The 26,184-nt window shown below is 60.6% G+C and overlaps 1 protein-coding gene across 3 annotated transcripts; it reads left to right on the forward strand.

Annotated features, from left to right (window-relative positions):
- The first annotated feature begins 1,061 nt into the window (after positions 1-1,061).
- RHBDF2 (rhomboid 5 homolog 2) lies at positions 1,062-26,024 on the forward strand. Of its 3 annotated transcripts, XM_059380402.1 has the most exons (21): positions 6,067-6,156; positions 11,805-11,873; positions 13,100-13,290; positions 16,366-16,432; positions 16,881-17,045; positions 17,768-17,895; positions 18,400-18,595; positions 18,700-18,903; positions 19,818-19,946; positions 20,250-20,368; positions 20,513-20,710; positions 21,655-21,766; positions 21,981-22,055; positions 22,205-22,366; positions 22,721-22,830; positions 22,982-23,045; positions 23,149-23,243; positions 23,465-23,540; positions 23,688-23,788; positions 23,947-24,100; positions 24,775-26,024. In XM_059380402.1, the coding sequence occupies exons 5-21, from the start codon at positions 16,902-16,904 to the stop codon at positions 25,192-25,194; spliced, it is 2,487 nt and encodes an 828-aa protein (XP_059236385.1). In that variant the 5' UTR covers positions 6,067-6,156; positions 11,805-11,873; positions 13,100-13,290; positions 16,366-16,432; positions 16,881-16,901; the 3' UTR covers positions 25,195-26,024. The 3 variants fall into 3 exon arrangements, with proteins under 3 accessions (XP_059236384.1, XP_059236385.1, XP_059236386.1); XM_059380401.1 differs by lacking the exons at positions 11,805-11,873; positions 13,100-13,290 and adding an exon at positions 1,062-1,164 and having other exon boundaries at positions 6,032-6,156; XM_059380403.1 differs by lacking the exon at positions 11,805-11,873 and having other exon boundaries at positions 6,071-6,156.
- The last annotated feature ends 160 nt before the right edge of the window (positions 26,025-26,184 follow it).

Here is a 26,184-nt window from a genome sequence, read left to right on the forward strand (position 1 = left end):
TGTCCAAGGCCACAAAGATAGCAGGTGGCAGGGTCAGGATCTGAGCTAAGGTCCTCTAGCTGTGGGCACCCCCCCCCTTGTAATAATAACCCCACTAATTAACACTTGATGGGGCAACCTTTTGCAGGTTCTGTTCTCTGCATCCCCACGGCCAACCACATGAGAAAGCCAGGCAGGCTTTGCAACTTTGCAAATTAAGAACGGGCTCCAAGGGGCTAGAGCGTGGGCCGAGGCCACCCTGCCTGGAGGCAGCGCACGCCCTCCCCCGGGGCCCCGAATCTCCAGATCCTGAGGGCTATCCCCTCCTGCTGCAGGTGTCCCTGTGAGTCAAGGTTTTGCCCCATCAGGAAGGTTGTGTGTCGCCGGGCCAGAGACAACATCGAGTTTTCACTGGGTGGCCCTAAAGGAGTGCTGGGACTCCTCCAGAGAACCCGGGCACCCACGCAGGCACCCAGCGCGGGCTTCCCCCGACCCCCGCCCCGGGACCCGCTCTCCGATCCCAGGTGGCGGGCGGATGAGGGCGGGGGAAGTTGAGCGAGCAAGACCCGGCCTAGGAGGGCGCCTCCGCCCCCAGCAGGATGAAGAGGACTGAGATCAGAGGCTTCGCCGAGGCGGGACCCGCAGCAGAACTTGGAGTAATTGAGAGGCTCCAAATACGTTTCAAAGAAAGGGTGAAGCGCTCGAGGAACAGGCCCACTTGGCCTTAGAATGAAGGAGCTGGCTGGAGCCGATGGGAGGTGGTCATCAATGGAGTGACTTCTCGGGGGCGTGGGGGTGACGTGATGGCAGTGCAGACCTAGATCAGGCGCTTTGTCCGGGAAGGAGAGGACGGCGCCGGGAAGAGACCAGCTCCGGCGGAAAGCAGGGTTCTGCCCAGGCGGGGACGCCCCCCTCCCCGAGGGGGCGGAGCACTCAGCGACCCTCGCAAGTCCCGGGCTCCGCGGCGGCCAGCTGCAGCGTCCCGCAAGGACCGGAGCTCCGGCCACGCCTCCCGGCCACCAGGCCCCGCCCCTCTGCCCGCCCCGCCGGCCCGGCTCCGCCCCCACCGCCGGCGCGCAGGTAGGGAAGAGGCGGAGCGCCGGGGCCCCGCCCCCAGGAGCCACCGCCCAGCCGCTGACCCGCGCCGCTCGGAGCTGCGTCCAGGGGACGTGGGGCCGCAGGGAGGTGAGCGCGGGGCGAAGGGCGGAGCCGGCACGCGGAGGCCGGGCGGCAGGCGCCGTAGGGGTCCGCGGGGTCGGTCCCGAACCTCGCCTGGGGCGACGGTGTGCGGCCCGCGAGGGTGCTCGCCCTGCCGGAGCGCTCGGGCCCCACGTGGGCCTCGCCGGAGGCCAGAGGTCGGGGCTGGACTCGGACGGAGGTGCTGGACCGGGTCTGCCGGTCCCCGGGGCTCGGCTGGACAAGACGCCAAAGGGGGTCCCTTGGCCACGGGTCACCAGATGTGGGGAGGGCACGACGACTGGGCCGAAGTTTAAGGCCGCGGAAGGAAGGGGACAGGACCGCGCGGTCCCGCCTTCCTCCCAGAAGCGCCTGGAACTCCGATCCTTCCCTCTCCTTTCAACTCCGAGGCAGAGTTTGTGCTCTCAGCCTCGTCGGGGTGGAAACAGGTGCGGGGGAGCGGAGTCACAGCGAGGCTAGATCGAAGCTCAGAAATTGGACCCAGAAGTCCTGACTTCTGGACCGAGGGCCTTGGGGAAGGTTGGCCCCCTCTGATATTCTTCCAGGGCCTTGGGTTAGGTTAGGGTTGGAAAGGGTTATGGCTGCTAGAGGCACCCTCCCATCCCAGGGCAGAGGGGAAGCCCAGGTCTCACCCGAGAGGGCTGAGGGGTTGGAGCTCCTGAGAGGGTGTCTGAGCTGGGAAGGGCTGCCAAAGACCCCACAGGTGCACTGGCAGCTGGTTCCCAAGTGGCTAGAGTTAGGACCCCGTGTGGGTGACATTGGCTAGTAAAAAAGATGTGCTCCTGTTCACTCTGTAGGTAGGGTGGAGGGTAGAGTGGGGAGTGAAGCTTGTTCTAGAGCAGTGAGGTGTCAAGGCGGGGACTGATTATTGGTGCCAGGAGATATCTGACAGTGGAGACTTTGAGGTTATCACAGCTCAGGAGAAGGAGGGGAGTGCTGTTGTTACTGGCGGCTAGTGGGTCCAGGCCAGAGATGCTGCTCAGACATCTTAACAGCGCACAGGACAGCATTCCCCCCCCCCCCCCAAAGAATTACTCTGCTCAAAATGTCAGTGCGGGGGCGTCTGGGTGGCTCTGTGGGTTAAAGCCTCTGCCTTCGGCTCAGGTCCTGATCCCAGGGTCCTGGGATCAAGTCCCGCATCCGGCTCTCTGCTCAGTGGGGAGCCTGCTTCTTCCTCTCTCTCTCTCTCTCTCTGCCTGCCTCTCTGCCTACTTGTGATCTCTGTCTGTCAAATAAATGGGTGGAATATTAAAAAAAAAAAATGTCAGTGCGGTGCTGAGGTTCAGAGACCCTGGTGCCGCCCCTGGTTCATCAGGTTACTTCTCACTGACTTCCCCTGCTTGCCTCAGTTTCCCCCGGAGTTAGGGGAGGAACAAAATAAACTTGAATGAGATAAGAGGTGTGAGGGCAGTTACTCCCCTAGCAATAGGCTCCCTTTGGTGCCATAAACCTTCCTCTTCCCTGCTCAAACCACAGTCTCTGCACAAAGCCGGTCTGGGTGCTGTGGGACAGGAGCTGAGTCCCAGGGGCTGGGAACAGGGCCTTCTCATAGCTCAGTCCTGGAGTGCCTCACCCCTAAGGCAGCCCTCAAGCTCAAATATCCCCCTGGGGGAGGGGGCAGATGGGGGAGGGGGCTGTGTTTTCATAGATTTTCCCAAAGCTGGATTGCTAGGACAGGCATGGACTCCTGGCATCATGTGACCTGCTGGATTTTTCCCTTCTAAACTGACACCGAACTCTTCCAGCTATGTACACCAGGGAAATAACATCCAAGGACTAACAGGCTTCTAATTCCCTGCAGCTCCCCCAGTCTGCTTCCCTCCTACAACAAAAAAGGGCCTCTGTGGCTGTGGGAACCCCGAATTAGGCAAGAGGCCCCATGGTGGGCCCCACTGCTGGCAGAGCAAGGCACCCCCGTTCCTGGTGTTAGCCAAGTGCCAGGCCAGGGGGACCCCAGTAGGGACAACTCTGGTTTGAGTTGGGCTCAGGAACATTGGCCCAGGTCTTGGAGGATAGGGGTGGGGGGCTGTTCTAGAGGGGTGGGGTGGAGTGAAGCAGCTGTCTGTCCCCAGGAGCCCAGGCCACCCGCTGCCCTGCCTTCCTGTTTTCTGACAGTGTCCGCTGCCCCCTTCCTGTTGACTTCTGGACCCTGGCCTCCTGGCCTGGGAGCTCAGGCAGGACAAAAGGAGCAGGTGGCAGTTTCTGGTTGGTTGTTTTTGTTTTTGTTTGCTTTTAACTTTAAAGGGCTGGAGGGACACTCCCGTCTTTTGGTTGAACAAGAAACTAATAGTGTCCTCCGCCTTTAGTGGGTCCCTCGTGGCACAAGGAGCACTTGGGACTAGTGCAGAGCTGTTAAGGAATCGAGTGGCAGAGCCTGACCCTGAACCCGGGCCCAGCCCCCAACCTGTGTTCTCGGGCCCAGCCCCCAACCCTGTGCCTACCTGCTGCTAAGCTGCTGACTGACTCCTGTCTGGTTGGCTCCCGTGCGAGCTACAGCTGTACGTGGTACAAGACACGCGGGAGGCCCAGGAGGAGACATCCGTTCCTCTCAGGGGGGGGGAGGGATTAGTCACATCCCAAATACATCATCATGGAGGCTGCCGGGGTCTGGGTCTGGCTTTTCCTCCCTGGTGGTGTTTTCCTAGTGCCAGAGCTCTCACAGTGTTCCCCTCGACTTGCCAGAAACCGTGCTAGATGGGAGAGCAGATAAGAGCAGGAAGATATCGAGGGGGTGTGTCCGTGCGTGCCCTGACCTGTTCGGGTGTACAGGTGACTTGAACCAGGGCACCTGGCTGGCTCAGGAGGGCATGTGACTTGATTTGGGGGTCATAACTTTGAGCCCTGTATTGGGTATACAGATCACTTAAATAAATAAGAATTTTTTTTAAAATCCTGAAACAAAAACAGGTGACTTGAATGGGCCACCTGGTACTTCTCTGTGATTCAGAATGAGTGGGGGCAGGATCGGCACGGCCCCCGCCCCCGCCCCCTCCCCCAGGGGAAAGCATCTGGGGAGAGGAGCTCTGGTCTGCCTCCCCCTCTCCACACATCCCCTCGGGTCTGCACCACCCACTTTGGAGCAGTCTTCAGTGTTGTCCCTGCTGCCTGTGGGGATTTCCAGAGTGAGCTCACAGCGTTGCTCCGCGTTTCCTACCCAGCTGGACCTGGCTGAGGGAGCGCTGGCCGGGTGGTCCACGCCCGCTGCTGGTGCAGGCTAACCTGTGCGCGGTGGAGAGGTTGGGGCAGTGCCCGGGCGAGGCCAGCTCTCAGGGTATGGGCTGGGAGGGGTTGCCCCACCTGCCCCATCCGTGGGGCAAAACAAGGGCTTTCCCCTACAGCCCATAAAGTTACTCTTGCTTCCCTATGGGAGTCAGATCTGAGTGTCAAAAAAAATTCAGCCTGTCGTCTTCAGGGAGGTACGGGAGCCCAGCACTCACATTCCATCATTGTGTAAACTTATCCAGCGACCCAGACACAAGTCATTTGTTTGCACTTTGAAAGCTGCCAGAGGCCTGTTGTGGGGGTGGGGTGCCGGTGGTTGGAGCTAAGTGGGCAGTGCCAGTCAGGGATGCTGGCCAGGAGGCTGGGAGAAAGGAAGGACGGTGATCCCCAGCGTGGGGGAGCCAGGAGCGAGGCCCAGAAGCTGGCGGCCGTGGTGGCCCACGAGGTCGTGGTCAGTAGAAGGAGGGCCGCTTGTGGTCCGTGCCTCAGTGTCCGCAGCTGTGCTGTGGGGCCGCGGTAGTCCACTGGGATGCCTGCTGTGAGGATTCCAGGGGTGACCATGGGACGTCTTGGGCCCGGGGTCTGAGGTGGGAGCCGCGAGGATAAGGGCATCGTGCCTGCTGTCAGAGGCGTGTCTCTGGGCCCTTGGCACGGGCTCGTGGTGATGACAGGGGCCTTGCCCCGTGGGCTGTCGGGAGGGCTAGTTAAGAGCACATTGAAGAGCAGCAGTGCTCTAATGACTCTACAGAAGTGGCCCAGCCCAGTCTGGGGTGGGGACCCCCGCTGCACCAAGGCTGAGGGGATGGAGGGTGGGCTTGGACATGGGAGAGGAGCTTCAGGCCAGGACGTGCTGGCTCCTTCAGCAGGGGCTTCTCCCTGCCTGCCTGCACGGGTGTCAGGATGAGGGGTGAGGGGCTCATGGAGGCGGGGACCCTCAGCCTCCGCTCCCTCTGGCTGGGCTTGTGGGGCCAGGAACAAGGTAAGCCGTTCAGAGCCTTGCTTTTCTCGGCTGCCTCCCACGTGGGGCCCCGGGACCTGAGCCAAGAGCTCCGTCAGGTGGTCATGCCCCTGACGTCCAACAAGAAGAGTCTCTTCCCTGTCCAGATGGCCGTCCCCAGGTCAGGCCTCCAGGGCAGCCTGCGGAAGGCCTGTGGGATGGGCCAGGAGCAGGACTTGACACCGAAATATGGCCCGAGTCTTGGCTCTCACCTTGTCTGGTGATCATGACAGAGTGACAGACAGTGTGAGAGAATGTTTGAGAAGGCCCTTTGATAAGCCCAGGACTTCCTAAGCTCCGGGTGAGGTCATTTCTGCCTGGGGCACTGGGAGGAGCTCCGGAGTCTCCCAGGCCCACCCCTAAACTCACCCTCCGCACCTCGCTCACCACCCCAGGCCTGGATTTTGGCCACTTCACCTCACCAGGTCCAGGGTGGCAGGACCCCCACCCCCACCCCCGTGCGTGCACAACAATGGGACCCGGGACAGGGGACGTGTCTGAGCCTCAATTTCCCCACCTGTCAAATAGAGGTCTGTTAACCTCCAGGGCTCTCGGCTCAGATAGAGAGACTGAGTGAGCAGCGGTCAGCCAGGAATAAAAGAAGCCACCAATTAGTGGCCCTTGATTGTGTGCCAGGCCCCGTCCATTCATCGTCTGATGTCATCTCTGCTGGATCGGCGGGTTTGGTGGGACCTCAGCCCATTTCCCAGCAGAGGAAACCGAGGCTCCGAAGTGGTAACTTGCCTGAGATCTCCTGGCAGGTAAGTGGCCATGCCAGGGTTTGAGTCCTGGCTTTGTCCCGCCCTGCGCCTCAGCCCTCCTCATTCCACAGCGAGTGAATCTGTGCTGCCCCAGAGTGAGGCAGGGGGCTGCGGTGAGGCGGGAATGACAAAGCCTCACACCCCCAGCTTTAATGGCCTGCCTGGGCCCATGTCCAAGAGCCCTGAAGCTTGGTCGTCACAGGGGCTGGGGCCAACCTCTTCTGGGGAAGCCGCAAGCTCCGGGGCAGGGTTCTGGGAAGTCAAGTTTATTAGCTCCTTAATGACTGTTTACAAGCTGAAAATTGTTTGCCTGGCACGCTCCCTCCCAGCTGTGGGGCCAGCCTGGGCCTCCAGAAGTGAGGGGCACCCAGAGCCCCAGCCTGAGTGGATCAAGATGAGGGGACCCAGGGCAGCCCAGGGCCTGACTTCTGGCTGAATGACCCTGGGCTGGGTGCTTACGTCTCTGTAAGCTAAGGTAAGTCCGCCTTTGTCCCTCAGCGGTGCCAGCACCCAAGGTAAGCCCCAACTAATGGGGACAGAGCTGCCCAGATTTCAGACTCCTGGGGGGCTGCTTAGCTTCTTTTAGCATAAACAGCCTGGGGTCAGACGTTAAGTGGCTTGTCTAAGAGTACCCAGCATTGAGGGTTGTACCCAAGACCCGTTTGCCTCAGCTGGGCAGTGTTTGCACTGTCTAGAGCCAGGCCACAAGGAGTCGAGTGGAAATTAGGTGGACCCCACCCTTGTGAGCCCAAGACAGAGCCCTGGTCTGTGTACTGAGTGTGCTCAAGTCTGGAAACAGCCTGTCACCTCTAGGTGTTGGGGAGCTTCCAGCAGGAGGGAAGCCGGCCTCCCCTGCTCCCCAACCCACATTGGAAGCCACCCTTCCCCTAACCTCCGAGCAGGGTCTAGGCCTCTGCCAGTGCTAAGGACCAGTGAAAACCCAGTTCCTAGGGGCACTCGGCTGGCTCAGTGGGTGGAGCTTGCAGCTCTGGATCTCAGAGCTCTGCCCCACACTGGGTGCAGAGATTACCAAAAAATAAACTTCAAAACAAAACAAAAAAACAATTTCCAGTACCTTGAGATCCTGAGAGAGGCAAATCCTCTTTGATGTTTGGAGCAAAGCCAGCTGGCATCAAGCTCAGGTCGAGACAATGTCCCTGTCCAGGAGCCATCCTGTGCCCTGGTATCAGACCCAGAAAGGACCAGGGCCTTCTGGACCCCCATTGCCACCCCCGACTCCTCCCCTTCATGGCGATGCTCAGGGAGCAGCAGAACTAGGACAGGTCACCTTCCCAGAGGAGGCTGGGCCATTGGGCAGGGCCCCCCGGGACCAGCCCCTGTGCTCCCTGTTGTCCCCAGGCAGAAGTTGGCCCCCAGGCTCTGAGAGCTGCTGCTTCCCCGGGCTATGGGAGGGCACCTGCATCCCTGCTCAGCCGCCATCCCCTTGTGTGCTTCCACAGACAGCTTGTAGAGTCCAGAAAGTTCCAGAGCGCCCTCCGGGAGGGCACCTAGGAGGGCAGGGTCCAGCACTGTGTCCAGCTGGGGACACCTGGTGGCATTTAGTGCTGCCTGCCCTGCATCGCAGCTCAGCTGGCTTCCCATAAGCGGGGCCCCCTGCAGAGGTCTCTGCCCGCCCCACTGGCGCATGGTCCCGAGAAAGCCTGGCGGGTGGGACAAAGGGGTGTTGGGGTCTGCCCCACTGTAAGAATGCTCTTTGAGTGCTTGGCACCCCCTCCAACTTCCATGTACTCCGACTGGGCCTGGAGCCCAGCACCCACTTCCCGTGTCTGTGGTTGGCCGTGCCACCCAAGCGACGATAACTGGGTCACAGGAGTCCAGAACCTGGGGTCTGATGGGGCAAAGCCAGTGGGTCACCAAGCCCCTGAACCTGCTGCCCCCTACCCCCTTCTTTATCTTTGGAACTGAGTTTGAGCAAAGGCTTTTTTTTTTTTTTTTTAAGAGTTTTTTAAAATTTATTTGACAGACAGAGATCACAAGTAGGCAGAGAGGCAGGCAGAGAGAGGGGGAAGCAGGCTTCCCGCCAAGCAGAGAGCATGACCCTGAGATCATGACCCAAGCCGAAGACAGAGGCTTTAACCCACTGAGCCACTCAGGCGCCCCTGAGCAAAGGCTTTTAAGGTGTGTGTGGGGAGGGTGGAGACATGGGGACTCTCCCTATGGGAGGGGCGCAAACCCGCAGGTGCTTTCAGTTTTCCTCTGCACCGGCCGCGAAGCCGCGAAGCCTCCCAGCCCCACAGTGCAGTCGAGTCCGAGTCCGAGTCCGTGGACTTGCACCTCTGGGGAAGTGGGTGCTCGCTTCGGGAGGGAAGGAGAGGGACAGGGCGACCCGCTGGCGTCTCTAACTGACCAGCACGTGACTTAGAGTTCGTAGCCTCTGACAGGGACCCTGTGTCCCCTTCCCTTTCTGCCTCTGCATTCTCTCTTCCTAAGTCCTGTCCCCAGACCCTCAGCGTCCGCTGGGCGCTTCCCTGCCCTTTGCTCCAGCCCGCTCTTGGCAGCGCAGGGAGGTGTTGGGGTGAGTCACGGGCCATCGGGACGCCTGTTGGGAGACAGGGTTAGATGACAGCCTTTACATAAGCTGTCCCTTCCGGGTCTCGAGGGGAGCTGGAGCCACTTCCCCCGAGGTCAGCAGAACTCGGGGTTTTGCTGGGGGTTGCACAGTGGGCGAGGGCCAGCTTCCTCTCTTCTCTGCAGCTTTCTAAAAACGCCCTGGTTCCCAGAAGGCTGTGGGGAGGGACCAGCCGGTTTCAGTTTCTGTGGCAGGGAAGCAGCGGAGAGAGGCCACTTCCTTGCTCCTGACTGTCACCCTATCATTCTGTGATTCATCAGGGGACAGACAGGTTCCCAGCAGCCCCGGGCCATCTTCCTTCCCTCCACTCGCCCACAGCTGCAAGCCAGGGCTGGGGGCCAGTTTCCTTCCTTGGTTCAGGGGACCTGTGTGCCCCCCACCCCCACCCCGGGAGGTCCCCTTAACGTCCTGATTGAGCCTAGTAGTTAGTAGTGGTCTGCCTCTTTGCTGGAGGGGATGCTTGTTACCCCTTGTCCAAGGGCCCCTTTCTTCCCTTTGTCCCCAGTTCGGCCACACAGGCCAAGCCCCACTGTCTGTGGCCTCCTGTTTGCATCCGGAGCTGCAGCTGCTGACTCCCCGTCCTGGTTCTGGAGGTCCTCAGAGCCTGGGGATTGCTGAGACCCCATTGCCATTAGCAAGACCAGGGGAGCCTTCACAGCCAGCTGGTGTGCCTAGGGGGGCCGGTGGGTGGGGAGGGAGAGAAGGGACTGGAGTCAGACCCCTGGGGGCAGGTGGCGAGGGGACAGTGGGGCCACACAGGCTCAAGGAGAAGGGATGCTCACCCAGCACCCTGCCTGAGCCCGCCCAGGAAGAGCTCTGTGGGGAGACCTCTCCGGCCGAGGCCTTGCTCACTGTGGCTGTGTCTGCTGGGATGCAGCTTAGCTAGCAATGCCCAGCCCCACCCTTTGTGGGGAAACCAGATTGTCCAGCGGCATCAGTGAGTGCTTTCTGAGTCTGCATTTCTATCCTGTGTGCCTGACCTGGGCTGTTCTTAGCCGGGTTACAGCACTGGTTGGAGGGGGGTGGGGGAGGTGGGTACAGAAGTACCAACCCTTGGGCACCTCAGGATGATTTGAATCTGCCCCACCCGCACCCTGTGATGGACCCCCCCGAAGTCGCTGCCCTTACCCAGGCCCTGCTACTCTGGGCCGGGGCAGAAGGCCCCACTGAGACCAGGATCCAGCCATCTTCCTTCCCTCCTTGCTGGAGGGGACAGGCTCTCAGACCTTCCACACAAGTCCCCCACCCCCGGCTGGGTGCTGTGGTAGCCCTGGGGTCTTAGAGCAGCGGATGTGACTGGGCCAGGAGGAAGCCTTGTCCCAGGATGTCACAATTTCCTCTGCAATGAGCAAGCATTTCTGGGGCGTGGGAGATACGTGTGGGGCGGTTTGCTCCCAAAGCTCCGGTACTTTTTCCATCTGGGTTCGTCCGTGCCCAAGACTTGGGTTCTGTGGCCCCCCGTACTGCCAGCCCTACCCTCTGCCCCCCGCCACCCCAAGGAAGACACTGGGCTTCTGGTACACCTGCCCATCTTTTCTGCACAAGTTGGGGGAAGTCTCAGGAGTAGGCCCTCCCCTCCTTGGTGGAGAGGGGCTGTAGGAAATTGGTGTTTTGTACTAAGCTGCGGGTTTGGTGGGTGTCAAAGCTGGGCCATCACCTCCTCCGAGTCTCTTGCCTTTTTTTTTTTTTTTTTTAAATTTTGTTTATTTATTTGAGAGACAGAGATCACAAGTAGGGAGAGAGGAGGAGGAAGCAGGCTCCCCCTGCTAAGAAGAGAGCCCGATGGAGGGCTCGATCCCAGGACCCCGGGATCATGACCTGAGCCGAAGGCAGAGGCTTTAACCCACTGAGCCACCCAGGCGCCCCCAAGTCCCTTGCTTAACAGAGAAGAAAACTGAGGCCAAGGAGTAAAGCTGGCTCCAGGCTAGGACTCGGCACTGACCACAAAGATGGTGAAATAGCTCTCTTAGATACCCCACTCCTCCCCAGGGAGGTGTGACCCCAGCACTGCCTCTGCTCTCCAGGGCGCAGCCACTTCTCCCTGTGGCCCCCAGAAGTCCCCTGGGGCCAGTCCGGTCTCCCCAGCATCAGGACATTGGCACAGATGCCAGCAGCATGGTGGAGGCCAGGCCGGAGGGCCCAACCAGGGTGCTATGGCTTTGGGATGGGAGGGCAGGCCGGGGAGTCCAGGCTGTGCTGAGAGAGGGGAGCGGGAGGTCCAGTGGGGGCTCATCCTGGGACTGCATCTGCCCTCCTCGGCCCACAATGGTCACAGATCCCCAGCAGGGCAGAGAGTACCTCCTGGAGACTTCCGGAGTGGGCCACTCCCTTCCTGGGCTGAGTGTAGAACTGGGGGAGGGATAGGTTTAGTCTGGGGTACCTGTGGACTGACAGTCTGCAACTGTGCATATGCCCCCTCCCCCCCACCTTCTATCCTGTTAGCCATTAGTGGAAGCCAACTTCCAGATTTGGTGCTGCTCGGGGAGGGGGATACCTATACACAGCCAGGTGTCTGCAGTATGCTGGAGGAGGCAGGTGAGAAAGTGGTTGATTCTGCCTGATGGTGACAGGGCAGACTTCCTGGAGGAGGTGACATTTCACCTGCCCAGGGGATGAGGCGGAGCCTGCTGTGCTAGGTGCAGGGCCTCAGGTGAGAAAGTAGGGGCCAGGGGACCTGCAGGGCATGTGCGTCTGCTGGGGGTGAAGACAGGTTCTGAAGGGCACTGGGTGCTTACTCTGGGAAAGTGTGATCAGCTTGGACTTCTAGAGGGAGCCTGCGTGCTTGATGACCTCACCCCAGCTCAGACTCAGCAGCTCGTCCTAACCTTTCTCCCAGCCTTCCTCCATCGGCTGCCTCCTTCCCTCCTTGGGGCAGAACAGCGCCTGCCTGGTGCCCTCTTGCTGCCCCCGATCCCAAAGGAGACCAAACCGGAGAACTTTCCATGCAGTGGCCCCAGGGGAGGCTGTTGTCCTGGAGCTGCCCCCAGAGTAGAGGTAAAGTGGCGTCTGAGGTGCCAGCCAGCCTGGCACTGAGGCCCATCTGCCTATCATCTCTCAGGGACCTTGTCGCCCGCTGCCTGCCTGCCCTGAGGTGTGGAGTGAGGACTCCCAGAACTTTGGGATAAAAGTAAGGATGCCTGGTCTATTCAGCAAACCCTGAAAGTGTCCTGCGTCCCCAGCTCTGCCTCAGATCCCCCCTCAGGAACCCCTGCACAACCAGAGTCCCTCTTAGAGCTGGAACACTTTGCCGCCCTGTGAAATCAGAGGGAGGGCACAGACCTGGCCCCAGCCGGTTTGTCCCACGTACCCCTCTGGGTAACCCCAGGCCGCTGAGGAAAAGAGTTTGCAAAGTACTATTGAGTAAAAGTACGTTTCCTTCTGGATTGGACTATACTGGGTCACCCTGATAGGGATCTGTCCAGCCCCCAGTGTGCCCTAGCTTTGGTGGCGGGTGGGGGGGCCTCCTGTTTCTGAAAAGACCCAGCTGTTCCCCCTCCTGGCAGTGTGAGCATGGGCAAGTCACTTAACCCCTCTGAGCCTCCCTCCATTCTCATCCACGAAATGGGGGCGATGGGAGATGTCTACCTTCAGAGGTGTTTTGAGGACAAAGTAGGATAATGGATGCGAGGGGCCAAGCCTGGCGCTCCTGAGGACTGACCTGCCCGCCCCCAGCAGCCTGCAGGGTTCTGCTAAGGGAGGGTCTGCCTCAGAGCTCCTCTGTGCAAGACCTTTTGGCGACTTGCCGCAGTCTCTCTGAAACGCTTAACTTTATGTTGCGTGGGTTTGATCTCAATTAGTTAAAGAGCTAATACAACAACAAAGAAACCCTTCTCTCTCTCTCTCTCTCTTTCTTTTAGATTTTATTTATTTATTTGACAGACAGAGATCACAAGTAGGCAGAGAGGCAGGCAGAGAGAGGAGGAAGCAGGCTCCCTGCTTAGCAGAGAACCCGATGTGGGGCTCGATCCCAGGACCCTGGGATCATGACCTGAACCGAAGGCAGAGGCTTTAACCCACTGAGCCACCTAGGTATCCCCAAAGAAACACTTGTAACTCATTTGAATGCTGCCTTCAACATACATCTTACTCTGTTTGAAAGGAAGTCATAATCAGAAGAAGCCAACACATTTCTCATGAAGTTACATTGACACACACAAAAAATAGGGACTGTCCTGATTTGGGATTCCTGGCCCAGAGTGGAGGTCCTTACTGCAGGAGAGCAGATCTCCTAATCCCTCACCCATGAGGCCCGTGGAATGACCCCATTTTATAGATGCAGAGACTGAGGTCAGGAAGATTGAAAGATGCGTTGTTCCAGCACGCCTGCTTGAACCTGCCCTTCCCTCCCTATAGGCTGTGCTCACCAAGTGAGCGGCCCCGTTTGGCCTGGAAGCCTCTTATCTTGGCATCTGTCCACCTTTACACGGAGCTGAAGCTGGACCGACCCCAGAGCATCTGCATAGAGTGAGGGAAGGACTAGAACATGCTCTGAAGACCCCTGCAGCAAGACCCGGGAAGCAGTGAGCTCAGTCCAAACCCAGAAGGTAGGACACTGGGTAGCCGCGTGGGCTGGGCCCAAGGCACCTGCTGCTTTGCTTGCTTTTTTCTTTTGCTTTTTTGTTTTTCAACCAATACGTATGGATACTACCTGTGGGCCAGTACTCTGCTGGAGGGGGTGGTGCCGCAGGGAATACGCCTGAGAGAGGAGGGTGACCAGGGTAAAGCCATGGAGAGGCTTGAAGCAGGAGTGGGAGAGCTGCTTTGGGCAGTCAGGAAGGGCTCCTCGGAGGCGGTGGCACCCAAGCTGGAACCAGAATGATAGGAAGGAGCCACCTGCTCTATTGTGTGATGATCTGATATGAGGAAAGAAAGACTTGAACACAGGCAGAGGCCGAATGTTTATGGAGTACCTGCCTGAGACTTTTTCAACGGCGTCATTGAGCTATAATTCACATTTAGTCCATTTAATCCACATAAACTGCATCCATTTACAGTGTATAATTCAGGGACACCTGGGTGGCTCAGTTGTTAAGCATCTGCCTTCGGCTCAGGTCATGATTCCAGGATCCTGGCATCGAGCCCCGCTTGGGGTGGCCTGCTCAGCAGGAAGCCTGCTTCTCCCTCTCCCACTCCCCCTGCTTCTGTTCCCTGTCTCTCTATCTCTCTCTCTCTGTCATAAAAATAAATAAAATCTTTAAAAAAAAATAAAAGAAAGTGTACAATTCAGTGGTTTATGGTATATTCACAGGTCCGTGCAACCTTCCATCGCTTGATGAGACCCACCCTTTAGCTGCTGCCCCTTATCCCCTACCCCCTACACTTTCATATGCATGGACTCCCAGAGCATGTGGTCTTTGTTGTCCGGCTTCTCTCACTTCACATAACAGCCTTAAGGTTCAGCCGTGCTGGACCCCATGTCGGTGTTGCTCTCCTGTTTCTGGCTGACTCAATCCCATTATGTGGATGGAACACGCTTTGTTTCTCCGTTGGCCTGTCGATGGGCCTCTGGGTTGTTTGCACCTTTTGGCTCTGAGGACCATGCTGCTGTGAACATTCTAGAACAAGTTTCTGTGTCCACACCCTGCCAGGTGTGCGTCATGCATTCTCTCATTTGATGCTCAGGGCGCCTCTCCTGGGGGAGGTCTTTCCCTCCTTACAAAGTGAGGATGTGGGTGACTTCATGGTCAAATGCAGGTCAAGGCTAGACCACCCAGTGAGTGGCAGGATGCTTTTTTTTTAAAGATTTTATTTATTTGACAAAGAGGGAAAGAGGGAGCACAAGCAGGGGGAGCAATAGGCAGAGGGAGAAGCAGGCTCTTCGCCGAGCAGGGAGCCTGAAGCGGGGGCCCAGACCCAGGACCCTAGGATCATGACTCAAGCCAAAGGCAGACACTCAACCAGCTGAGCCACCAAGAGGCCCCATGCTCTTGACCGTGACCCCTTGGTGCCTCCTGGCAGAGCTTAGCAGGTGCTAGGTAGGGAGGGGCTCAGAGGGGCGGGTTCAGGGTCTAGGAGGACACAGAGCCACTCAGGGCCCAGAGACCCCAGTGAGAAGCATGGACTGTAGGTGAGAACGGGAAATCCTGGGACAGTGTTGAGCAGAGAGAGACGTGGTGTGATTGGTGGTTTTAAAAGGTGATGTCTGTTGCTGGTCATGAGGCTGGGGACACGAGGGGCAGCAGGTGGAGGGGTCAGGAGGCTGCTGTGACCCCTCAGTGGAGAGAAGATGGTGGCTCTGGGGGGCTGCGTAGAGATGGAGGGGACGGACGGACTCAGGCCACGTGTGGCTGCTGTGTCACCTTTCTGTCACATGTTGGTCCCCACACGCCCTTACCTAGAGGGCTTCCATGTGACTCTCCCCGGGTCTCCACATACCCGGGGTCAGCACTGTGTCAGCAGGTGGATGTGGGGTCCCTGGCCTTGTGCTGGGAGAAGGGAAACCAGGTCAGCTCCGGCAGCTTCGGGAAGTGGGGAGTGGAGCAAGCGAAGGATTTAGCCAGAGAAAGAGCAGAGCGCGTGAGGAGGGAGGGGGTAGCACAGGCAGAGCGGTGGTTCGGCTGGAACTGGAGCGGAAGTGGGAGTGGGGTCCACGAGCGAGTATGGACAAGCCCCAGATCTGGGCGGGGGTGGGGAAGGGGGGTAAACTGCCCCCTCCTCTTGGCAGGGCCATTTCCCAGGATCCACTGAAATTCAGGCTGGACTTACTCTCCAACCCAGCAGTTCCACTTCTAGAGGTTCGTTTTGGGATAGCACTGGGACAGGTGCACGGTGTAGGCCAGGGCGTTGGTTAACACTGGACAGGAGTCCCAAATGCCAAACACACCCCAAACAGCCATCGGTCTGGTTAAATCTTGGTATATTCCACTCAGCGAAATCTTTGCAGTCGTCAAGAAAGGTAAGGTAGGGGCGCCTGGGGGACTCTGTCCGCTGGGCATCCCACTCTTTTTTTTTTTTTTTTTAAGATTTTATTTATTTATTTGACAGAGATCACAAGTAGGCAGAGAGAGAGAGAGGAGGAAGCAGGCTCCCCGCTGAGCAGAGAGACCGATGCAGGGCTCGATCCCAGGACCGAGAGAGATCATGACCCGAGCCGAAGGCAGAGGCTTTAACCCACTGAGCCCCCAGGCGCCCCTGGGCATCCCACTCTGATCTTCAGGTCTCCATCTCAGGGTCGTGAGCTCAGACTCCCTGTGGGCCTCCACGCTGGGTGTGGAGCCTACTTAAAAAAAAAAAAAAGAAAAGAAAAAGGTAGATCTGTCTATATGCATTGATGTGCGGCTTACGGAAAGGATATGGTGTGAGCGTGTAAAATTTTAAGTACATGTATCCTTCTCCGGGTGCAAAGAGGCTCTTTCTTGGAAGACAGGGTGACGGGCAGACTGTGAGTTCACTTTCTGCTTTATAATCGTCAGTCATTTTTGTGTTTTGTCTCTGCAATGAGCATATGCCACTTTTATCACTGGGATTAACATTTTTTCTCCACAAAAAGATAAAAGTACAAACAGGTGGCAGTTTCAGTTACCTTTGAAAAAGGAACCAGGCAGCCCAGGGGACAGGAACCAGCGTGGTGGCTTTCCCGCCTGTCTGGTTATGAGGCTGAGCTACCATTTCCTTGCTAGAAACCCAAGGACGGCCCCTCGGAGAACCACCTGCTCCCCCGCACAGCTGTGGAACTCGTGTTTGCAGGTAGGGCACCGGATTGCCCTGGAGCCGTCTTGTCCTCCACCAAGCCCTGCCCCAAGGTCGAGGAAGCTGCCCTCTGGCCCCTGGCCTATGTTGACCAGGGTGACCAGGCAGCCAAGGTCACTGTATCCCCGTCCTTTGCCCTTGGCTCCTTTCTAGGTGTGGTTCTTGGCCTGAAGCAGAGAGACCACCAAGGCAAGGAGGGGGAAGGGTGGGGATTCCCCAGACCCCTCCGGGCCTGAAATGCAAACAAAGGACAGAAATAGACTATACTTCTCGGGCTGCCCAGGTCACAGTCCGTCTGTGCCCCGGCGGTTTGGACCCCAGAGTTAGGCATTCAGCAGGTGGTTCTCAGCCCGGGCCACCTGCCCTGGCACCGGGGCCCCCAGGTCCCTTCCTGTCTTGCCACCTGTCGACACGCTCATACCCCCTCTCCCTGTTTTCATTCCAGTCGCCCTGCGCCCAGCCCACCATGGCCTCCGCTGACAAGAATGGCGAGGGCGTCTCCTCTGTGTCCAGCAGCCGCCTGCAGAGCCGGAAGCCGCCCAACCTGTCCATCACCATCCCACCTCCCGAGAACCCGGCGCCGGGCGAGCAGGCCAGCATGCTGCCCCAAGTAAGGGGGCAGCCTACAGGCTCACTGGGGAGCAACAGCTGTGCCCATGCAATACCACTGGGGCAGAGGCGGCCCCTTCTGCCTGAGCCTCAGTGACAGAGGCCTTGTGCTGGGAGAAGGGAAACCAGGTCCCCCTCCTCCCCCTCCCCAGCGTCACATGGACTGAGCCTTGAGCGCAGGAGCTGCATCTCCTGGTGGTCGGTGGACAGGGCGACCAGGAGCACAGTCCTCGAGAAAGGCTCACGGGTCTACCTACCAGTCCCGGCGGTTTCCATTTCCTGCCTGGCCCCCCCCCCCCAAGGGGCTGGCAGACTCGGGGGTCAGGGCATCAGCAGCTGACCCCGCAGCGCCTGGCTCCCCTGGAGAATGGAAATGAAGATGGGCTGGACCAACGTTCCATAAAGGGCTCATTGAGAGCAGCCTTGAAGCAGTGTCCTGGGGCATAAAAGGGGTCCTGTGTTGGTGCCACCCACTCACCCCGGGGGCTGTTTTGCATACAGGGAGCCAAGGGGGAGCACTGGTTAGGGAGTTGGGAAATCACATTAGGGTTCCTTGAAGTGTGGAGAGAAGGTGACTTTACATTCCGAAGGAAAGCAGCTCAGGCGTATACCTTAGGAGCGAGGTGTGTTCTCAGGGTTCTGGTGTAGGGGACCGAAGAAGAGCGAGCCCAGGGTCTGGGCTCCACCAAGTCCCAGCCTGTCCTCTTGCCCTGCCTCCCACAGAGGCCCAGGAACCCAGCCTACGTGAAGAGTGTCAGCCTCCAGGAGCCACGGGGACGATGGCAGGAAGGCAGCTCGGAGAAGCGCCCCGGCTTCCGCCGCCAGGCCTCCCTGTCCCAGAGCATTCGCAAGTGAGCGCCCTTCCTGTCCCCAGCAGCCCTAGGGACCTCTGCTGGGCCGGCATCTGTGTCCCCTTCCAAGAAGAAGGAGTAGGGCAGGGCTGGAATGTGCATATTTGGGGGGCGGGCGCAGGGGAAGGAAGCTGAAGCCCAAGGTGTCTTGTAGAAAGTCACAGCCTGGAGGCTGGGAGTTCAAGGAGCCAGGGCTGCAGGGGAGGCTCTGGCCCTCGGGAGGGACCCCAAGGCCTGCCCAGCTCGGCTTGGCCGTGGACTCTGTTTACCCCTCTCTGTCTGGTCATCGGGTACCAACCCAGGAGCCAGAGGGGGAGCCAGTCTGACCCTTGCACGGCACACACACGTGCCCTGTCCCCCGGCCCCCGTGCACACACCTCCCCCGGCCCCTCCTGCGTCCCCTGCCCTGCCCACCCCTCCCGTGATCCCCGCCAGTGTGCCCTCCCCGTCCTGCCGTGGGCGTCGTGGAGGCCCCCACGGCCACAGCTCTGTGTGCTCCCGCAGGGGCACGGCCCAGTGGTTCGGGGTCAGCGGTGACTGGGAGGCCAAGCGACAGCACTGGCAGCGCCGGAGCCTCCACCACTGCAGCGTGCGCTATGGCCGGCTCAAGCCCTCGTGCCAGCGCGACCTGGAGCTCCCCAGCCAGGAGGTGCCCTCCTTCCAGGGCGCCGAGTCGCCAAAGCCCTGCAGGATGCCCAAGGTGGGCTCCCCTGGCAGAGGTGGGGGTGGGGCGGGGGGGTGGGGAGTGGCAGGTGCCTCGGCCCCGGGACCCCCAGCTCTGCTCACTCCTGCCCTCCCTTCCAGATTGTGGATCCCCTGGCCCGCGGACGGGCGTTCCGTCACCCGGACGAGGTGGACAGGCTCCATGCCCCGCACCCGCCGCTGACCCCAGGGGTCCTGTCCCTCACCTCCTTCAGCAGCGTCCGCTCTGGCTGTTCCCACCTGCCCCGCCGCAAGAGGATGTCTGTGGCCCACATGAGCTTTCAGGCTGCTGCTGCCTTCCTCAAGGTGAGGATGCCTCCCCGCCTCTGCGCCCCCCCAACCCCGGTCTTCCCAAAGACCCCCCCCCCCCCCCAGACTGTGCCAAGGGCAGAGGGAGGAGCCCTGCAGCCCAGGAGCCCCACCCACGTCCTCCCAGACCTAGCTCTCCGTGGTTCTGGAAGCCCGTTTCTGCACCCACCCGAGCTGGGAAAGCAGGAAGTGACCTGTGTAGGGACCACCCTTCACCCAAGTTCACTCAGCGCCTGTGACATGCTGGGCATGGGGACTGTGGAGCAGATAGAGCCAGTGTCACTGCCCTGGAAGGGCTCTCATCCGCGAGGGGGCCGGTGTCACTCCTCAGCGTGATGGTGGGGGGGGTGGCCTGCGTAGGAGAGGGGCTGATGTTGGGATAGCATTTGGGCTGGAATCCAGAAAAATAAGGGAAAGCTCCCCAGGGAAGGAAGGAAAGGAACAGTATTCTCAGTGAAGGGAAGGGCCCATGCAAAGGCCTGGAGGTGGAGGGGGCCTGGCCCATCAGGGGAGCAGCGTGTGGTTTGATGGGATTTTAGTGAGGAGGGGCTTATGGGAGGAGAAGCCACCGACTAGAGTCCAAGAGGCAGACGTGGGCCGGCGGTGCTGTGCCAGGAAGCTGCAGCTGGGGGAGATGGCCCGAGTGTGGGGGGCGAGGGTACAGAACGAGAGCGCGGGAGGAGCCGCCCCAGCCAGAGGTAGTGAGGTCAGCAGGGTGAGAAGAACCGAAACTCTTGGAGAGAGCCATGGGTTCGGGGCTACGGAAGCTTCGCTCCATGCTCTGGGCAGAGTCCCAGCTCGTATCTCCCAGGGTGATGCCCCGGGAGAAGGGGCTTCACAGTTCCTTTGGAGGGGACAGGGGTGGTGGCCCCTGATCTGGGCCTGATGGCCGGGCCTCTGCCCTGTCACAGGGCCGCTCCGTGCTGGATGCCACGGGCCAGCGGTGCCGCGTGGTCAAACGCAGCTTCGCCTACCCCAGCTTCCTGGAGGAGGACGTGGTGGATGGCGCGGACACATTTGACTCCTCGTTTTTTAGTAAGGCAAGCATGGGGTGTGGGCCTCGGGCACAGGGCATGGGGTGGCCTGGGGGTGAGGAGAGGCAACCTGGCCTTGATCATGCTGTGCCGGAAGCCCCTGAGGGATCCAGAGGCCCATGGGTGGAACTCCTGGGCCCCTGTCTTCCTGTGGAGGACCTGGCAGGGTGAGGGGCCAGCCTGGAGGACCACGGTCAGGGTGGATGGGCACCAGCCTTCCGCTTCCCTCCCGAAGAGCCGTCTAGCTTTGTCCTGTCCTTGAACTGAGGTCCTGTCTTTTTCTGTGTCCCCCGCTCCACCCCACCGCAGGAGGAAATGAGCTCCATGCCCGATGACGTGTTTGAGTCTCCCCCACTCTCGGCCAGCTACTTCCGGGGCATCCCACGCTCGGCCTCTCCGGTCTCCCCCGAGGGGGTGCAGACGCCTCTGTGAGTCTGGGCATCCCTCCTCCGGGGCGAAGGGAGAAGGCGCAGCTCGGGAGGGCTCCCCAGACACCCAGTCCTCCCTCAAGCCCCCTTCTAGAATGTGAGGGGCGGGGGCAGCAGGCTGAGAGCCGTCCCCCCACCCCTCAGGAAAAAGGAGCACGGCCGAGGCCCACTGGACGGGGCCAGGCGCGGCAAGCGCATCGCCTCCAGGGTGAAGCACTTCGCCTTTGACCGCAAGAAGCGGCACTACGGGCTGGGCGTGGTGGGCAACTGGCTGAACCGGAGCTACCGCCGCAGCATCAGCAGCACCGTGCAGCGCCAGCTGGAGAGCTTCGACAGCCACCGGTGAGCGGCCGGCGGGCCCGGGGCTGCCTGCTGGGGTCGAGCCAGCTGAGCATCCCGCCCTCCGGAGTCTCACTGCGGTAGGCAGGATGAGAAGAGCGGACAACCGGCCCATCCCCCGAGGGTCCCTCTCCCGCGGCACCCCATATTCAGCAGGCATGGGAGAGGAGAGCGGGGACAAGCCCTCAGGGTGTCCCCACGAGCTCACGTGTCGCCTGGGAAGGCTCCTTGGGCCCTTTGCTGCCTCTTCACCCTCCTGGCTTTCTTGGCCTGTGTCCTTAGTCCCGCCCCCAACAGCCGTCAAGGATTCATTGAGCCCTGGAACAGCTCCAGCAGGAGGGACGGGGTGCAGGGTGGGCCAGAGGGACAGTTAGAAGCTCTGTGAGTGAGGGGACCGTCGGGGGGAAACCAGAGGTTTGGGGAGGGGCAGTTCTCACCATGTGCCACAGGTGGTGACCCGATCGACATCAAACCCAAAACCAAAAACTGAGTAACAAGTGTAGCAAGTGTCCCAGGAGGACAGAGCATGAGTGGACGGGCCGGCGGTGAGGGCTGCAGCCAGCATGAGCAGGAGGTCGCCTGATAGAAAGAGATGTGAAGAGCATCCCTGGCAAAGGAAATGCCAGGTGCAAAGGCCCTGGGGCTGCAGGGATCATGGTTTGTTGCAGGAGCTGTAAGAGGAGAAAGCGGGCGGGCGCAGTAAGGCCCTGTGGCCAGCAGGAGGCAGTAGTGTCAGCCTTTACGCCTGGAGAAGCAGGAAGACCTCTAAGGGTTTAAGCTGGGAGAGAGACCTGGGGGTGATTTTCAAAGTCACGGTGGTGAAGGATGAGTTGGAGGGGAACAGAATGGGAAGGGAGAGACCAAGTGAGAGCTGACGGGGGCTGGGCTCCGCAGGCTGAGGTTGGGATGTGGGTTTGGCTCTGCTGACCCAGGGCCTCTGTCCCCAGGCCCTACTTCACCTACTGGCTCACCTTTGTCCACATCATCATCACGCTGCTGGTGATCTGCACGTACGGCATCGCACCTGTGGGCTTTGCCCAGCACGTCACCACCCAGCTGGTGAGTCAGGCTAAGGAAGGGGTGCTCCCCTTGGAGGGTCCTGAGACCCCTGAGACATCAGCATCGTCAGCCCTGGAGTCCCTCCCGTGGCCACAGCCTGGCCCATGCAGGAGGGTGCTCTGGGCTCAACGTAGCTTTACCTCTCAGCCCCATGCTGGAGTCCCTACCCTGGGATGGGGAAACCCCTGACCGCCCCCCCTCGCCCCTGCACCAGGTGCTCAGGAACAAAGGTGTGTATGAGAGCGTGAAGTATATCCAGCAGGAGAACTTCTGGATTGGCCCCAGCTCGGTGAGGAGCCCAGAGGGATGGGCAGCATCTCAGCAGGGAACCCTGGGGCCCTGTCGCCCGCCCAGGAGCCCCTCTTACCAGGGGACTCCAGGGGAAACTAAAGCGAGCGGCCAGCTCCGAGCCCAGGCTCACTCTTTGCCCTCCTCCAGATTGATTTGATCCACCTGGGAGCCAAGTTCTCCCCCTGCATCCGGAAGGACCAGCAGATCGAGCAGCTGGTGCTTCGGGAGCGAGACTTAGAGCGGGACTCGGGCTGCTGTGTCCAGAACGACCACTCAGGCTGCATTCAGACCCAGCGGAAGGACTGCTCGGTGCGGCCAGGCCCTCCAGCCCCTGCCAGCCCCACTCTGGCCCTGCACACCACCTTCCCTTGCCCCTGGCATAGCGGAGGGGCCCTCAAGAGCAGTGACAACATCCCCTCTCTCCTTCTGGGCCCCATACACCCCTGTACCTGGCCCAGCACAGGGAGAGTGCTGACCTCCCCAGCCCCGCAGAAGTGAAAGAAGTGATATTCCCAGATCTTAGGAATGTCAGCGGTGGGTGGAGGTCTGGGAGGTGGGCCTGAGCCCTGGGGACCAGGGGAAGAGCCCCCATTCAGAGGGTCCCTTACTCACTAGTGGATATGGTGTGATCCTAGGCATAACCAACCTTCCTTCATCCTCCAGGAGACTTTAGCCACTTTTGTGAAGTGGCAGGATGATACAGGGCCCCCCATGGATAAGTCTGATCTGGGCCAGAAGCGGACATCAGGGGCAGTGTGCCACCAAGACCCCAGGTACCGTCCCAGGGTGGCCCAGCTGGGCTGTGAGAAGACAGGGTTGAGTGTCCTAGATGCCTCCCCGGGGATGTTAGCGGGGGGGTGGGTGTGGCAGGCTGGGGGGACGCCCACAGCTCCTCATTTTGCCCCCTCTGACCTCTGCCTCCAGAACCTGCGAGGAACCAGCCTCGAGCGGCGCCCACATCTGGCCCGATGACATCACCAAGTGGCCCGTGAGTGTCTGGGGTGGAGAATGGTCTAGGAAAGGTGGGGGGCGGGGTGCCTGCCGCCACAGGGGCCCAACCCAGTGTGGGCGTCCCCCCTCGCCCCCTGCAGATCTGCACCGAGCAGGCCAGGAGTAACCGCACCGGCTTCCTACACATGGATTGCCAGATCAAGGGCCGCCCCTGCTGCATTGGCACCAAGGGCAGGTCAGCTGGCCCCATGCCCCTTGGTCGCCCCACTTCCACCCCCCGGGCTAGTTGCTAGTTTCCTCCCTCCCCAACTCAGGGGTCGCCCATGGTGTGAGCAGGATGAAGGGGAGCCTGCCCCAGAGCTAGGGTCCCCGCAGAGGGGCACCCCTTCCTGCCAGTGGGCAGGGGCCCTCGGGGCTCTGACGGCTGACGGATGCCCTCGTCTCCCTGGCCCGCAGCTGTGAGATCACCACCCGCGAGTTCTGTGAGTTCATGCACGGCTATTTCCACGAAGAGGCAACACTCTGCTCCCAGGTAAGGTGGGGCCTGCTGGGGCCCCAGGCGTGAGGAGGTGAGCACGGCGGCCATGTGTCCCCCCCACCGCCTGCAGGTTTGTGCCCCCCACCCCCACCTCGGGGCCAGCTAGGCCACAGGCACTGACTGCCCCGTGCTTGCCCTCAGGTGCACTGCTTGGACAAGGTGTGCGGGCTGCTGCCCTTCCTCAACCCCGAGGTCCCCGATCAGTTCTACAGGCTCTGGCTGTCTCTGTTCCTCCACGCGGGGTAAAAGGCCCCTCCCCTCCCCCCACACCCCTGTGCCCCCTGCGCTGCCCATGTGCCCCCCTCCCCCCTCCTCCGCTCTGGCCCGTGGATGAGGACTCCTGGCTGGCAGCCCGGGGCAGATAGGGGACAGCTGACGCCTGCTCTGCCCCCCTCCCCAGCGTGGTGCACTGCCTCGTGTCCGTGGTCTTCCAAATGACCATCCTGCGGGACCTGGAGAAGCTGGCCGGCTGGCACCGCATCGCCATCATCTTTATTCTCAGTGGCATCACCGGCAACCTCGCCAGTGCCATCTTCCTCCCATACCGGGCGGAGGTAGGGACAGTGGACAGGGCGGGGAGGGCCAGCTCTGCTGCTTCCGCCCCTCCCCCAGGAGCCGCCAGAGGGATGCGCGGCCCCTCCAGGGCCAGACGGCAGATGGACAGCTAAGCTGTGGGCTTATTGGCTGATCCCCTAGTCCCCGGGGGCATCGGACAGTGATGCCTTTGCGTCATGCTCAGGCATCACCTCCAGAAAGACCTTCCCAGCCCCTGTCCCCCGCTTTGCTCTCTTTCTCTGCTTCATTTCTCTTCGTGACCGTGACCCTTGCCTGCCTACCCGCATGTCACCTATCTGTGGGTTGAGCTGTATGAAATCTGTAATGTGCAACCGTTCGTGACCCACAGAAGCAGGGACAGGTTCCCCATCGGTTCAACCCCATGCCCTCGGCTTGTTCGGTGTCTTGTCCATCCCGCCGTCTGCTGCCTGATGTCGGCCTGTCTGTCCTGCTTACAGCACGGGCCGCGCACTGGGCACGTGGTCGGTCCTTGGTGTTTGCAGAAAGAGTGGGTGCAGCTCTGGTCCAGGAGCCTCAGCTGCGGGGTCCCCAGCCCTGGGAAGAGCCCACCCGTAGGAGGAGCCGGGTCCCGGTGCTCCCATCACCCGGCTGCGCCCCGACTTTGCACCGGGCCCCTGGGATTGACGCTGCTCCCTTCCCCGCCCTGCCCCAGGTGGGCCCAGCGGGTTCGCAGTTCGGCCTCCTCGCCTGCCTCTTCGTGGAGCTCTTCCAGAGCTGGCAGCTGCTGGAGCGGCCCTGGAAGGCCTTCCTCAACCTGTCGGCCGTCGTGCTGTTCCTGTTCATCTGTGGCCTCCTGCCTTGGATCGACAACATCGCCCACATCTTCGGCTTCCTCAGTGGCCTGCTGCTGGCCTTCGCCTTCCTGCCCTACATCACCTTCGGCACGAGCGACAAGTACCGCAAACGCGCCCTTATCCTCGTGTCGCTGCTGGTCTTTGCCGGCCTCTTCGCCTCTCTCGTCATCTGGCTCTACGTCTACCCCATCCACTGGCCCTGGATCGAATACCTCACCTGCCTGCCCTTCACCAGCCGCTTCTGCGAGAAGTACGAGCTGGACCAGGTGCTGCACTGACCCCCGAGGGACGGGCTGCCTGTCTGCGGAGCGCCCCAGCCCGCACCCTGGACACCCGCCACCGGGGGGGCCCCGGCCCTCCCTCCGCCAGCCACGCCAACTCCATGGGGACAGTCACAGAGGCCGGTTCCTCCCGGGAGGGAGGCCCCCCTTCCTCAGTCTGGGGGACACCCTGATCACGTGCTCCTCTGCTGCTCCCCTGCTGGCGGGACCCTTGCTCCGGCATGGGCTTCTCTCCGTCCCCAGGTCCTGGGCTTTGCCCACCTCCTCCCTCAGCCCCTGCTCGTGCTGCCCCCACCCCCCGCCACACACACACGCACCATTACCGTGCATGTGCCCTCACTGGGACGTGGCCAGGGTTCCCACCAGGTTCCCGCCTCTGCCTCACCCTCCCTGCCCTATGAGCTCATGCCCCTCATTCTGCAGAGGCCGGCGAGCCCGCCCCTCCTGCTCCTGGACCAGACGTGTGGGACGGGCTCTGCCGTGGTCTGGGGCAGAGGCCGAGCACGGAGACACAGCGAGGCTGGGAAGCTGAGAGCCTCTGCTTGCTGGTGGCAAAGAGAGGCCGTCCTCCCTCTGTCCTGGGCCTCCGTTGGAGTCAGTGTTCTGCCCTGTGGGCTGGCTCTGAGGAGGCCAGCCCTCCCCCTCTCTGCCTCACTCCTGCCCAAGTCGGGGCGGGGGCCGGGCCGCCTCAGGGACCTGCTCCCAGGGTTGCCCAAGGCTCAGTCAGGCCCTTTTTCTACCGGTTTATATCATGGTTCTAATTTTTAAAAGTAACGCTAACTTTATATGGATGAAGACTCAAATGCAGTAAATGATAGTCTCTAGAAGTATCGTTTTGTGAGTGGAGGGGTTCTGGCAGAGTGAAAGCTGGGACTCTTTGTTGATGGGGGGGTCGGCCATGAGCTCAGGGGCAGGGCTTGGGCCCAAAGGGATGGTGGAAAACCTGGGCGGGGTTGGTTGGACCGGAAATCAGGTTTGGGGTCCCAT

Source organism: Mustela nigripes, chromosome 16, assembly GCF_022355385.1.
Source record: "Mustela nigripes isolate SB6536 chromosome 16, MUSNIG.SB6536, whole genome shotgun sequence".
Taxonomy (NCBI): Eukaryota; Metazoa; Chordata; class Mammalia; order Carnivora; family Mustelidae; genus Mustela; species Mustela nigripes.

Coding starts and splice junctions, on each gene's coding strand:
- RHBDF2 (XM_059380401.1), top strand. CDS start 6,053: ATGTCATCTCTGCTGGATCGGCGGGTTTGGTGGGACCTCAGCCCATTT. Junction 19,947..20,249: donor ACTCCTCGTTTTTTAGTAAG/GCAAGCATGGGG, acceptor ACCCCACCGCAG/GAGGAAATGAGCTCCATGCC. Junction 22,056..22,204: donor TCTGGATTGGCCCCAGCTCG/GTGAGGAGCCCA, acceptor GCCCTCCTCCAG/ATTGATTTGATCCACCTGGG.